The sequence below is a fragment of the Bubalus kerabau genome, chromosome 19 (assembly GCF_029407905.1).
Source record: "Bubalus kerabau isolate K-KA32 ecotype Philippines breed swamp buffalo chromosome 19, PCC_UOA_SB_1v2, whole genome shotgun sequence".
Classification (NCBI taxonomy): Eukaryota; Metazoa; Chordata; class Mammalia; order Artiodactyla; family Bovidae; genus Bubalus; species Bubalus kerabau.
Genome location: NC_073642.1, coordinates 29,709,013 through 29,723,308, shown reverse-complemented (window position 1 = coordinate 29,723,308; position 14,296 = coordinate 29,709,013). Strand labels below are relative to the sequence as shown.

The 14,296-nt window shown below is 49.8% G+C and overlaps 1 protein-coding gene across 2 annotated transcripts in view; it reads right to left on the bottom strand.

The window, feature by feature from the left end:
- The window catches only part of PCSK6 (proprotein convertase subtilisin/kexin type 6), a 170,217-nt gene that overhangs the window by 29,591 nt on the left and 126,330 nt on the right, over nucleotides 1–14,296 (bottom strand). For both annotated transcript variants that reach the window (XM_055555513.1, XM_055555514.1), the window contains exons 12-13: nucleotides 12,252–12,440; nucleotides 9,532–9,668 (exon numbers count right to left, since the gene is read on the bottom strand). In XM_055555513.1, coding sequence (XP_055411488.1) covers nucleotides 9,532–9,668; nucleotides 12,252–12,440 — 326 coding nt within the window. The remainder of the gene's footprint in view (nucleotides 1–9,531; nucleotides 9,669–12,251; nucleotides 12,441–14,296) is intronic.

Genomic DNA, 14,296 nt, shown 5'->3' with positions numbered 1-14,296 from the left:
AGGACAGGGAAGCCATGGGGTCGCAAAGAGTCAGATACGACTGCGACTGAGCGACTGAAATGAACAGATGAGTATGCATGGCTTAAAACAGATGATTCAAATTATATGGGCTTTTGAGTTAAACAAGGTTTACAGCCACAGGCACCTTCACTCACTCCCCCATCCAACAACTGCATGTTAGCCGCATTCCAGGTGCTGGAGAGGAGAGATAGCATTCCGCTCTTTCCCAGCGCACCAGCATCACACTAGACCAGTCCTGACTGAATGCCCATGATGACCACCCTCCCAGCACTTCACAGGGACCCCTGGAGCACACACCCAATCTGCCAATGACCTTGTGCTGAGGCCATGTTCTCTAGAAAGCCAGAGTCTGTGACAAAGCCTGTGGGCTGAGGCTTTACCAGGAGGGGCAATCACGGGGGTAGGGGAGGCTGGGCAGGCAGGGGGCAACAGATACCGAGCTGGCTCCGTGTTCCCCCCAAAGTTGCAGGTTCTAGGCTGAGGAGCTCCTCCCCATGGGCCTTGTAGGGCTGGGAAGGGTGTGCGCCCTGCTCCCTGGGCAAACCTCTGGTGCACTCCAGGTATGTTACCTGCCCCTCCAGGTAGCTAGGTGCTGGCGTGAACTAAGACCTCACCTCCATATCAGTAAACAAAGGATGCTGCCACCATGGAGTCAGCTGGACCACAGCGCTGCAGGAACTCAGGATGGAGAGAACAGGTTGCCCATGGCACCCTCAGCTGCTGCAGCGCCCCCACCCTCTCACACAACCATGCACCCTGGAGGACTGCAGGATGAAGAAGAGCAGGGTGCTGGCCTCGGATGGTGGGGTGCCTGTGTCAGAGGAACACCTTCAGGGAGCCCAGAGCCCTGTCTCTTCCCACACACAAAAACACGCTAAGTTCCTTAACTTGAGATGACTGGTTTTCTTTAATTAATACTAATTTTTTGATATTTGGACTACCTGGATTTTGTTGCAAAAGCTCTAAAATGCCCTGGCTCCCTGCTTGCCTCTTTGGAGGTGTCCCTCAGAGCTATCTGAGAGGCAGTTCCTCAGGCTTTAGCCCTCAGTGTGTCCAGTGAATAAAACCTAACTCTCAACTCACCAGGTGTGCATTTTGTCAGTTGCCACTGGAAAGCTGGGATTTACACATGACCTGGAGGTGGAGAGAAAGCAGCAGCCTTCCCATGTCCTCTTGAGTCTGACTGGCCCCTTCTCCCCCTCTCCACGAAGACCAGCTCAACTTCAACCTGTACGACAGGGCAGCTGTGCCCCAGACACGCCTTCAGCTTCCAGGAGACCCAGGGAGCTGACATGGGGCAGGACCTCCCCACTGGGCCAGAGGCAAGGTCCCTAGGCAGCGGGGCTGAGCAAACCTGGGAGGACACAGAGGGTGTGGTGCGAGATGGACAGAGCAAAGAGTAAAGTCCAAAAAGAACGACTTCCCTGGGCTTTCTTTGGTCCCTTCCTTTCTATCCAAGGGAACACCACAGGGATGTCCCTGGTGGCCCCATGGCTAAGACTCCATGCTCCCAATGGAGGGTGTGCTGTTTAGATCCCTGGTCAGAAAACTGGATCCCACATGCCGCAACTAAGACCTGGTGCAGCCAAATAAAGATTCTTTTTAAATCTTAAAAAAAAAAAAAAAGACTTGCAATTTCCTTAAAAATGAGAGAGCACCACAGCTTGGTAAGGCAGACAGAACAGCAGGCCAAAGAATCACTGAGCTTGACAAGGAAAAGAAAGACACAACAAGTCCAGGGATGCCCACTGCGGACGTCTCTGCTCACCATCTGCACCATCATGACCTAGAACCTCCCCAGCCTGCAACACAGGGGCCATGATCCCCCGACACCACAGGGCAGGCAGGGGACTGGGAGCTTCCAGGATCAGGTTACACCCGCAGACACTCTGCTCCATGCTCACGGCACACAGAGTCCTTGGGCCTGAAGGCAGCAGGGTTCTGGGGTCTGCAGGCCCGGGTTCCCTCTCGCCCCTGCCTCCTCAGAGACTCTGCCTCTTCTCCATTAGGTCGGCGTGAGCATGGAGCAGGTTTCAGCTGCCTAACTTACCCAGCCCTGCAGCTTTATTCCGCATGACTTGGCAAACACACCAACCAAACACGGCCGGGCCTTTTTGATTGCGCCCTGGCTCTGACTTTCAGGTTTAGGGAAAGGAGAAACTCAAAGCTGGGATTCCATGGAAGTGAGCTGGTGGAGTTGGTGTGCTGGGTGGGCTCCAGAGAAAGCCAAGAAATGTAGGACCTTTGCTCAAGGCTCAGCCCCAGCACGCCCAGAGCTCATACAGTCACTTAGAGCTGGGAAGGCAAGCTGTGGGTTATGTCTTCCCAGCAGTTTCAGAATCAAACTGTGAGCAAATTTTTGCTTCTTTTGTATGAAAAAAATGTTGCTTAAGAAGAAGAATGGATATGGAATGGATCTGCTGAGCTGCAGGCTTGAAAGAATGGACTGGATGGTAACCTAGCGAGCAGGCCCTTGGCACTACCCCCACCCCACTCCAGATTCTGGTGTTTCCAAGCCCCCCAGCTCTCTACTCTCACAGGCAGGTTAACTCTCCTCACAGGCAGGTTAACTCTCCCCACAGGCACCAGGCAGGTCTCCACCTGTGTCCTCTGGGTAGAAGCCTCCCCAGGGGCACGTGGGTCAGTTCCCAAAGGCTGCGGTCAGAACGTGCACTTGTGGGACACGGTGAAAAGCGGCCGAGCATCCAGGGGAACCCACTGTGTGCCACGTCGTGCTGGAAACACTCACACCCATCAGGTGCCCAAACAGGCACGACGGAGTTCCTGTCACTCACAGGGTCCCCCAGGCTGTACTCTGTGGAACTGGAACTGGGACCCAGGCCTGTTGACATCTGCGTTCAGGCTCTTTGCACCAAATCACACCATGGCCCCAAGTGCGGAACGCCAGGCACACTTGGTAACTTCCACTCGCTCCCTACTCTGATACAGTAAACCCTACGTGCGAACCTTCAAGTTGTAGGCTTTCAAATATGTGAACGTGTGTTCACAAGTCCACTCATGAGAGTTAGTTCACGTGTCTGGTGTACACTATCACATGAGCATGCCCTCTACACGTGGTTGTGCTCATGTGTACTTTACTGTACAATCCTGCATAGACTGTGACTTTATTTCAAACTCAGGATGTCTAGAAGCAAGTGTAAAAGCAGCGGTTATGCAGCTGGTACTAATGTACTTTTCAGGGTACTGTACTGTAAGATTAAAACTGTTTTCTCTTTTTCGTGTTTGTTTTTTATGTGGTATTTGTGTGAAAAGTATTATACAGCTACCACAGTGTGGTACTATATAGCTGCATGTGTTAGTTGGACACCTGGGCTGACTTTGTTGGACTCAGGAACAAATTGGACTTACAATGGGGCTCTCAGAGTGGCACTTGTTCATATGGAGGGGACTTACTGTATTTAACTGTCCATCTCTGTTTTAATTTATATTCTCTTTTATTACTGCAAAGATTAAGTAAGTGTTAGTTGCTCAGTTGTGTTCAACTCTTTGCAACCCCATGGACTATAGCCTGCCAGGCTCCTCTGTCCATGAAATTATCCAGGCAAGAAGACTGGAGTGGGTTGCCATGCCCTTCTCCAGGGGATCTTCCTGACTTAGGGATCAAACCCAGGTCTCCTACATTGCAGGTAGATTCTTTACCACTGAGCCACCAGGGAAACAGCTTTTGTTGACTGGTTGTCACTTTTCTTATGAATTGCTTTTTTAAGCTCTCTGCCTATTTTTCTAGTGGGAAGCTTTGCATCTTTCTTAGCAATCTGTGAGACTGCTAGACTTCTTAGTGATTATTTATATATTAATATTAGGTTTTATTAATATAAAAAACATCAATATTATATATTGTCTGTCTGCAGTCATCTAACCATGGGAGTTGAGATGTTACAGATGAAGAAGGTGTCTTCCTGCCTGTGTACAGGAATTTTTTATACCAAATACTGTTTAATTATCTTCCTTGGAAAAATCAATTTTTAGCATATTGAGAACTAAAATGATGACCGTTTACTGATGAGCAAGATTTAGTAAAAAAAAAAAAAAAGTAGTTTGATTTATTAAATAAGCAATTAAACCAATGGTGATTAGACTTTTACTCCTCCAAGTGGAGAAGTAAAGAAATGAACTACTGAAATAAGAGCTCCTGATTGTGAAGTCTGGTCCTTGGGGCAGAGTCAAGGCTCTGCTCAGAGGGGCTGGCTACTGGAATAACAAGGAGTTGAAGTGTGGGTGGGTAGGCAGAGCAGTTTATAAGGTCTGAGTCCTGGCTGTAATTGAACGCACCCCCGCTTAGAGTCTGCTCATTCTCACAGCAAGTCCTTGACATAATGAGGTAAATCTGCCATTACATGCAGATGACATGGAACTATGTATAGAAAACCCTGAAGGTTCAGTCTAGTAAATCCAAAAACTATCAGAACTGATAAACGGGTTCAGTGAGGTAGCAGAATGCAGTGTTAGCATACAGAAATTGGTCGCATTTCTTTACACTAACAATGAAATATTGAGAGGAAATGTAAAAATAAAACAATTCCTTTCAAACTCACATCAAAAAATAAAATAAAATACTTGGGACTAAACCTGACCAAGAAGGTGAAGGAATTACATGCTGAGAACTATAAATATTAATAAAGGAAATGGAAGATGATTCAAAGAAATGGAAAGATATCCCATGCTCTTGGATTGGAAGAATTAACAACGTTAAAATGGCCATGCTACCCAAAGCAATCTACAAATTGAATGCGATCCCTATCAAATTACCCATGATATTTTTCACAGAACTAGAACAAATAATCCTAAAATGTATATGGAACTGGAGAAGACCCAGAACTACCAAAGCATCCTGAGAAAAAAGAACAAGGCAGGAGGTATATCCCATCTGTTTTTGTAAAGTTCTGTTAGGACAAGTATGGTCTTCATTTATGTATTTCCTATGGCTGTTTTTGCACTCAAACGGCAGAACTGAGTTGCTGGCACAGAGACCAGAAAGCCCCTCGCAGAAACAGTGTGCAGTCCTTGTGCTACAGAGAAGTGAAAAAGGCCATCTGTGAATTACTCGAGTTTGTCCAGAATATTTTGTAAATATTTTTCTGATTTTAATATTATGGTCTTTTGCCAAACAGAAGTTTCTACTTGTATGTGTATAAATCCACCAAGATGATTTCCTTTCCAAATGGTGCACCAACTGTCAATAGCTTTTATTCAACACTTTGTTTTTGCCCCACCAGTTAGAAACACTGCACTCAGTGTGTCTACATGGCTCGGCTGTGGTCCCCTTGCCTCATCTGTCTATTTTGGCACCAATGCCACAATTTTTAAAAAATTTTATTTTTAATTGGAGGATAACTGCTTTACAATACTGTGTTGGCTTCTGCCATACAACAACATGAATCAGTCGTAAGTGTACCTAATGTCCCCTCCCTCCTAAAGTGCCCTCCCACCTCCCACCCCTTCCCACCCCTTTAGGTCATCACAGAGCATGGAGCTGAGCTCCCTGTGCTATATAGCAGCTTCCCACTGGCTATCTGTTTACATATGGCAGTGTATGTGTTTCAATCCTACTCTCTCAATTTGTCCCTCCCACTCCTTCCTCCGTTGTGTCCACAAGTCTGTTCTGTCTGCATCTCTATTGCTGGCCTGCAAACAGGTTCATCAGTACCTTTTAGATTCCATACATATGTGTTAATACATGATATTTGTTTTTCTTCACTCTGTTTAACAGGCTCAAGGTTCATCTACCTCATTAGAACTGACTCAAAGGCATTCCTTTTTATGGCTGAGTAATATTTCACTGTGTATATGTACCACAACTAATTTATCCATCCGTCGATAGACATGTAGATTACTTCCATGTCCTAGCTATTGTAAATAGTGCTGCAATGAACATTGGAGTATATGTGTCTTTTTTGATTATGATTTTCTTAGGGTGTATGCCCAGTAGTGGGATTGCTCCATCATATGGTAGTTTTATTCCTAGTTTTATTTTTTTTATTTTTTATTTATTATTATTTTTTTAATTTAATTTTATTTTTAAACTTTACATAACTGTATTAGATTTGCCAAATATCAAAATGAATCCGCCACAGGTAAGAAATCTCCCTGCTGTTCTTCATAGTGGTTGTATCAATTCACATTCCCACCAACTGTGCAGGAGAGTTCCCTTCTTTCTATCTCCTCTCCAGCATTTATTGTCGATTTTTTGATGATGGCCATTCTGACTGGTGTAAGGGGATACCTCAGTGTAGTTTTGATTTGCGTTTATCTAATAATGAGTGCCACAGCTTTTTAATTATTATAGTTTGAAAATGTTTAAATATCTGCATTTAATTCTTTCAGAATTTTTTTCCCTAGTCTATTCTTTCAGAAAACTTCATGATCATTCAGTTGAGCAACCCTTTTCAAGGTGATATTTGCTGGGAGTGTGTTAAAATGGTAGATTTGTTAAGAATGGATTAATTAATGATACTGAAGCCAGGAAGAGAGTATATAGAAAAACTCTTAAAGATTGATAACCATCTATTCTAAGTGCCTATTGTGTTTCAAGAGCTCTGGTGAGTTAAAAAAATACAGGGCCAAGTCCACAACTGTGGGTCACAGAGAGGTCTCAGAAGTCAAGTATCCCCTGGAGCCTCAGGCCAGGGAGAAGGGAGGAGACCCGACCCTGGTGCACAGGGAAGCTCCAGGTTCCGGGCATCTGTTAGCCTTTGTTATTTCATTTGATTTTTATCTCCTAATTGCAACACTTAAAAGCAAAAAACCCAACCACAAACATCCTAAAGCCAGATACGTGAAGACTGGCCACAGGGATAATGAAGGAAACCTCTGGGTCGGGACTGATAAGGGTGTGCTGAACAGGGATCAACTGAAGTGCCAAGGGCAGAGGCAACCCAGCTGTGAGCGGGGTTCGTACTTGATTGCACTCCTAACCTGGCCTGCAGAGGGACTGACCCTGGGAGAAGACGCACCATTTCTTTGGCCTAGGAACTGAGGAGGAAAACAATCTCCTCCTCAGGTGAAAGAAAAAAAGTTTTAAAACACGACACATACCAGGCTGAGAATGACAGGAGGTGAGCACTGTTTGAGGAAGGGAGTCATCTGAGGACTTGGTTACTCAACCAGCCCCGGGTCTGGTCCCACTCGTGGAGTGTTGTCATCCAGCACAGCCCTGAAGTGAATTGGATGTTTTCTTTCTTAAGCAATTAAGATGCAGAGGATGGAGGGGACTGAAACGCACAGTACTGCCCTGCAGTCTTGTGCCCCACGCACTGGCTCTAGGGATCACGGCAGAGGAAGGACTGGCCACAAATTCTGACGGGGTGGCTCTGTGCTGCTGCTGTATTCCTGGCCCTGAGGCCAATGGAGACCCGGTGCCCAGGGGCCACCCTGACCTGATGGCCAGTGAGGGGACGGCATGCCCAGCACCGACCGCGTCCTCGAGGTGGCTCATAGGCCCGAGTTTCTCCTGGGCTTTGGGGTCAGCATCGGGGGAGCCCCTGGTTTCTAGGTCACTGTCTGGGGCCCCACCACGCTGACCTGCATGGTTCAGGACCTGGCCCTCACTCTTCCCCTCCTGGCCCCTCTATGTACAGAGAGCCAGTGGAACCAACGCTAGCTCTACTAGGAAGGCTGAGACTGGGGGCCTGTTCCTGTCCTGCACGGGGAGCAGGGCGTGTGGCTAGTCGACACTCACTGGACACCCTGTTCCCACAAATGCCACCTCAAGAGTGGTGTCTCTACAGGTGGAGCTCACACACATGAACCTGCCCCAGGGGCCACTGCAGGGCTGGGCAGACGCTCTGGACACTGAGGGGGGTGTCCCCATCCCCCACGTCCAGCAGGTCAGACAAGTCCAGAGCTAGAAGGCAGGTGTTTACACTGCTCTGGGGAAGGACAGTCTTTCCAAAAAATGGTGCTGGGCCAACAGGACCTCCATACACAAAAAAACGGAACTTGGACTCTCACCTCACACTATACACAAAAAGTGACTAAAACCAGACCCAAGTCCTAAACCAAGGAGCTAAAACTATAAAACTCCTGGAAGAAAACAGTTTTCAAGCTTCATTATCTCAGGTTAGGCAGTGGTTTCAACATGATGTTAAAAGTGAAGGAAAACTAGAAAAAATAAATTGAATTTCCTCAAAATAAAAAATGGCTGCATCAAAGGGTACTATTAATAAAGAAACCACCCACATACTGGGGAAAAACATTTGCAAATCTCATTGTTCGGTAAGGGGCTGCTGCTGCTGCTAAGTCGCTTCAGTCGTATCCGACTCTGTGCGACCCCATAGATTGAAGCCCACTAGGCTCCTCCATCCCTGGGATTCTCCAGGCAAGAACACTGGAGTGGATTGCCATTTCCTTCCCCAATGCAGGAAAGTGAAAAGTGAAAGTGAAGTCGCTCAGTCGTGCCCCGACCGGTAGTGATCCCATGGACCGCAGCCCACCAGGCTCCTCCATCCATGGGATTTTCCAGGCAAGAGTACTGGAGTGGGTTGCCATTGTCTTCTCCTCGGGAAGGATCTAGTGTCCAGAATATTTAGAGTTCCTCTAATTTGATGATAGAAGACAAACAAGCCAGTTTAAAGGTAGACAAATGACTTGAACAGACATTTCCCCCAAAGAAGGGATAAAGTGGCCAATAAGCACATGAAAACATGCTCTACATCACTAATCATTAGGGAAATGCAAATCAAAACCACAGTAAGACACTACTTTTCATTCACTAGGATGGTTATAACAAAAGAGGGTGCTGGTAGGGAACTTAAAATCCTCCTATCTTGATGACAGGCACTGTCTGGCCACTGTCAAATTTCCCAGCAATTCCTCAAAAAGTTAAATACAGATTTACCATATGGCCCAGGAATCCCACTCCTAGGTACACAGCCCAGAGAACTAAAAACACACGTCCACACAAAAACTTGTACATGGATATTCATAATATTATTAGTAGTTATGAAGAGAGAAAAAAACCCCAGTTGTCCATCAAGTGATGAATGAATAAGCAAAATGCAGTCCATCAATACAACGGGAGAGTAGTTAGTTGTAATAAGGAATGAAGTGTTGACACTGGCTATAATACTGTTGAACCCCGAAACATGATGCTACACAGAAGAAGCCAGTGAGAAAAGGTCACCAACACTGTGATTCCCTTTATATGAAATGTCCCAAAGCGGCAAGTCCAGACATAGAACATAGGTTAGGCGCTGCTAGGGTTGCAAGGGGTGGGGAGTGGGGTGACTGTTGAACATGTAGGGACTCCTACATGGGATGATGACCAAGTTCTGGAATTAGATGTTGTGATAGCTGCACGATACCGTGAATGTACTGAAAGCCATTAAACTGTACACTTAAAAATGATTAAAGCAGTGAAATTTATATTATGTAAACTTTACCTCTAAGAAAAAGCAAAGAATGGTTGAGGTACTGTGGCTGAATCAAGTCTAGGGCTAACCACAGGGTTGAAACACAGGAGGTGCTGGGACCATCCCAGGAGCCACTGACCTTGCTTCTCCCGGTTGCGGACCTGGGATGGCATGTCTTGGATTTCCAGCGTCCATTCCCCCTCGGCCTTCTCTCCCCAGCAATGCACGGTCATGAACTCCCAGTTTGTAAAGCCTTCGTTGGAATGATCCAGCAGTCTGCAATCGGAGTCGTGGGGTCAGTCCAGAGGGGCCCAGAAGGGATGGTGGGTAGACCCTGGCTGTGCAGCACCACCCGGCAAGGTGCCTGCACCCTCAACCTCGGCGGGTCCCCAAACGCTCACTGAGGAAGGCAGCCAAGTGGCACGGGTGGCGCCCAGCATGAGATGGGGCTCCATCAGTGGTGGGCTCCTTCCCCACCCTAGCTCTCACACGAAGACTCCAGGCCCAGGGATCTGCTGCAAGCCCCCCTCCAGTGACTGGCAGAGCTGAAATATCCTCTCCTGTCCTGGGTTCTCTCCATCACCAACAAGCGCCCCTATGCTCCACCCCAGGAGGGTTCCACAGAGCTGTGACCCCAGTTCCTGGACACTGGAAAGTGATGGCAGCAGGGCCACATCATTCCTTCCTGCAAAGCCACAAGGGTGTCACGGAGAAGGCCCTTCCGAAATGCCGACTTGTGGAGTGAAGGAACGCTCACGTTGTCTGAGAGCAGCATTGTTCTCCAGAAGATAGGGATGAGGAACATGAACCACTGCTCAGCCCCAGAGAGAACATACCCTCGCTTGGGCCCCAGGGCTTAGCAGGTCCCCTCAGGTGCACGTGGGGAGAGGAGACACCCTGAGCACTGGCCTCACCCCTCCAGGTCCCCACAGCTGCACGTGGGGAGAGGAGACACCCCTGAGCACTGGCCTCACTGCTCCAGGTCCCCACAGCTGCCCGACCCCCTTGGGCCTTCCTGCTGGACCTCCAGCCTGGATCCACTTTCTCAAGCTTGCTTCAGGCAGAAACAGGCAGCAGCTCACGGGCGCCCTCTATCTCCAGCCCTCAGACCCCGAGAAGAAAGGTTTCCAGGCTCCTCATCTCACTCTTCCTTCACAACCTGTCTATCTCTACCTCTAATGTGTAGGGGCTCTTTACTGTTCATCAGAAACTCAAATGTTTCATGCGATGTCAGACTCAATTCCCAGTTGGGGATTCTCTAAACGTCCACTGTCCACCATGCAGAAATGTTTACAAAGGGAGCATGCTCTACACAAACAGTGTAGGGAGGGGAAAACTGATACTTTCTTCTAAGAAACCGCCAAGGTCAAGGCTGATCTTCACATATGACCCCCAATGAATGTAGAATAAAGACAAGCTCTTTCTGGGACTGAGGGACGTAAGATATCCGCTTACTCGAAGCAAAAAGAAACCTAGAAACCCGAAAAAACTGCTGAATTAAGCAAGATCGAAAATAAAGTAGAAGGTGATCGATCCCACACTTGATCTTAGCTAAGAGATCAAAAAGTGACTGGATCCTGAAACAAAGACTCCTGCTGTAATCCCACAGCCTGCCCTGCTGCTGCTGCTGCGTCGCTTCAGTCGTGTCTGACTGTGTGACCCCATAGACGGCAGCCCACCAGGCTTCCCGTCCCTGGGATCCTCCAGGCAAGAACACTGGAGTGGGTTGCTATTTCCTTCTCCAATGCATGAAAGTGAAAAGCGAAAGTGAAGTCACTCAGTCGTGTCCGACTCTAGCGACCCCATGGACTGCAGCCTACCAGGCTCCTCCGTCCATGGGATTTTCCAGGCAAGAGTACTAGAGTGGGGTGCCATTGCCTTCTCCGACAGCCTGCCCTGGAAAGACCCAACTCCCAAGACTCAGATGACAGCCTGGGCTCAGTGACCCAGGGCATGGGCAGCTAGGAACCAGGTGAGTCCAGGTTCATAGCCCTCTCATTTTGGGGCTCCCACCCTGGGCCTGAGCAAGGAGTGGGAGTCAGGAGGGGAGGAGCACAGAGCATGGGCCAGCACTTCCATTGGGTCATCACATCTAGTCCTCATAACTCTGCTAGCTGAGATGGAGGAACCTCAGGACGCCTCCAGAGCCAAGAAGCAGTGGCAGCCCCCTGCGCCTGCTGGCCCATGGAGGAGCAGGCTGCAAGCTCTGGTCTCTGGGTCCCACAGCCCATGCCCAAGAAGTGATCTCAAGAGGGCCGGGAGATGAGCAGCCCTGTCCAGCCTCAGCTGATGCAGGGACAGGTGCTGAGCGCTCTAGTGAGTGTCTGCCCATAGAATGCAAGCCTGGACAAAATTGGACAGATTCCAATTTCTCAAGAAGACTAGACTTGTGGATTTTTAAAGGAAACTTCTGAAAGTTCTAACAACAACAACAACTCTGCAAAACAGCACAAAGCTGCAGCTTGCCGGCTGGCATCCTCAAATGCTTGTGCCCACACCGGTCCCCAAGTACAGAAGGTGGCCCGGGCCCCCTCCAGAGGGGAGACACCACTGTCACCCTTGTGCTACGAGGGGGAGCCCAGCAGGGGCACGCATCTCTCCACCAGACAGCCAAGGCCTCTACCACTGCCCGTAGTGATAGAAAAAGTGGAAAAGGTTCTGGATGTCTGAAGGCTAGGCTGCAGGAGGCTATTTCTCAGGTTTGGGGGGCTGCGTGTGTGTGTCTCCAAAGCCCCCAACATGCTGGCGCCTTGCAGAGTCCTGTGACACTGAGCTGCGCCCAGCCCCTACCTACCTCTCACCCAGCCACCCCTCCCGACCCCATCCCCTAGCCCCCGGCCCCTGCCCACCTAGACTCACCTCTTCGCCAGCAGCTGAGACCTGGTCCCAGAGGGGGATGTCAGGTGGATCTGCAGGTCCCCACGGCGCGGGTGGGAGATAGAGACACGGGCCACCACGTGCTCCAGGAAGCCCACGTGCTGGTCTGAGTGGTCGGCGCAGGCAGTGGTCAGGGCGGTGGTCCACAGCGTCTGCACCACTGGGATGCTCCTGCCAGGGGTATGGGGGTGGGCTTAGTGTGGGGCTCCAAACCCCTAAGTTGTGCACCAGGGGACAGGACAGGCCTCCCGGCCAAAGCCCCTTGTGTCTCCCTCTTAGACACGCCTGTCAGAGTCACATCACCTGCCCTGAAGGGGTTGATCATTCTGGGATTTGCTCAGAGAGACTTAAAGAGTGTCTTCCTGTGCAGACTCAGCCTGTACACCCAGAATTCGGCCCCCTCAGTGTGGCCAGCTAGTCTCCTGAGCAGCCTGGGGTATGAGAAGCTTTAAAACCCCACCACTCTGTCTCAAAGACTGGCCTTGAAGATACAGGTCATGATGCTGAATGCTAACAACAGCAAACACTTCCTGAGCTGACTACATGCCGGGCACTGGCCCCTGGCCTGCATACTGACAAGGACCGACCCATTTAACCCAGAGAGGTCACAGAGCTGTGGAGGGGCAGAGCTGGGACACATGGACACATGTGAGGCTCCGAGTCCTCTGCGTCCACCTGAGCCACCCTGTCCTACACAGATGTCTGCATGGACCCACAATCACGTTCAAGAAGCCAGGAAGTAGGAGAGGGACAAGGGACCTGGGGTCACTGGTGGAGGTCACGGTGACTGGACCAGAGGACTCTTCATGGAGGATGGACAGGAAGTCTGCTCTGGACGGTGCTGATGGAACGCTGCCCGCCCCCTCCCCCCACCCCACCCTACAAGGGAGTTTGTGCTCTGAACAAACGCAAGGGTGTTTACCATCTGGGGTGGACTCTGGGGATAGGCACCATACCCTGATCCCTCAGGACTCCCCAGATGGAGCAGACAAGCCTTCCCCTAACACTGCTGCAGAGCTGGGCCAGGCCACCCGCCGATGCTGCACCTGCACAGCTCACTCTGACGGCCTGTGAGCTTAAGAAAGGCCACCCTCTGCCCAGCAGCACAGGGGTAACTCTGCAACGCTGGGCCAGCACTCAGTTTACTGCGGGGAGTGCTGTTTCCACTATGCCCGACTTCCCTCTGGGGAGGGGGCTTCCCCCAGAGGGAGCTCCCGTGTGGGCTCAGTGTCTCCGGAATTAAATCACTTGGCTCGACAGGGCCTGAGTCATAAAAAACAATCAAAACACTTATAAACAGTGATGTAATTCCTCTGGAGACTCTCTAAATATTTGAAAACATGACTTGTATACGTTGTAAACTAACTGAGAGATGCTTACTTCTCCTAGTGCTTCTCCCAGGTTTTACTGTCAGTGTTTAGTGGTCAGCAGCCCCACCCAGCCCCACGGGCATTCACTCATCTTCAGGTAAACTATTCCTACCTCCTGCATTGAGGAGGCAATGTGGGTGCTGGGGAAGGGGGTGGTGGACACTCCCCTGTGAAGACTCACTAAGCAACCCTACACTCTCCTCAGCTGAAAAGCAAGACAGGGGTGAAACAGACACAAAAGTCACAACCAAGCTCCCACCCCCAACCATCTGCCAGCTGGGATGGGGAGCCATCACTCTGCTCTAGAAATGCATCCCACCCAGGAAACCCCACTACCAGTGATGAGAGGCCTGACCTCAGGGTACAGGAACAGAAGTAAAGACCCCCACACTCCCCACAGCTGCCTCCCCAGCCTGGCCTTGGAGCTGATGCCCCAAGAGGAAAGCCCATTTTAGGGAGCACACGTGGCGTCCTCACTGAGGTTGGCAGCGCCTCTTGGGGACCCCAGCTGCCGGCCCTCCCTGAGCGCACACACACTGGCCGGGCTGAGCACAGAAGCTGCAGGGTTTCAGTCAAATCATGCGCAGAAACACAAACACAGGCAAGCTGCACATTAATCACAAAAGCTGATCTAGAAAGATTGTAAAGCTCCCAAGA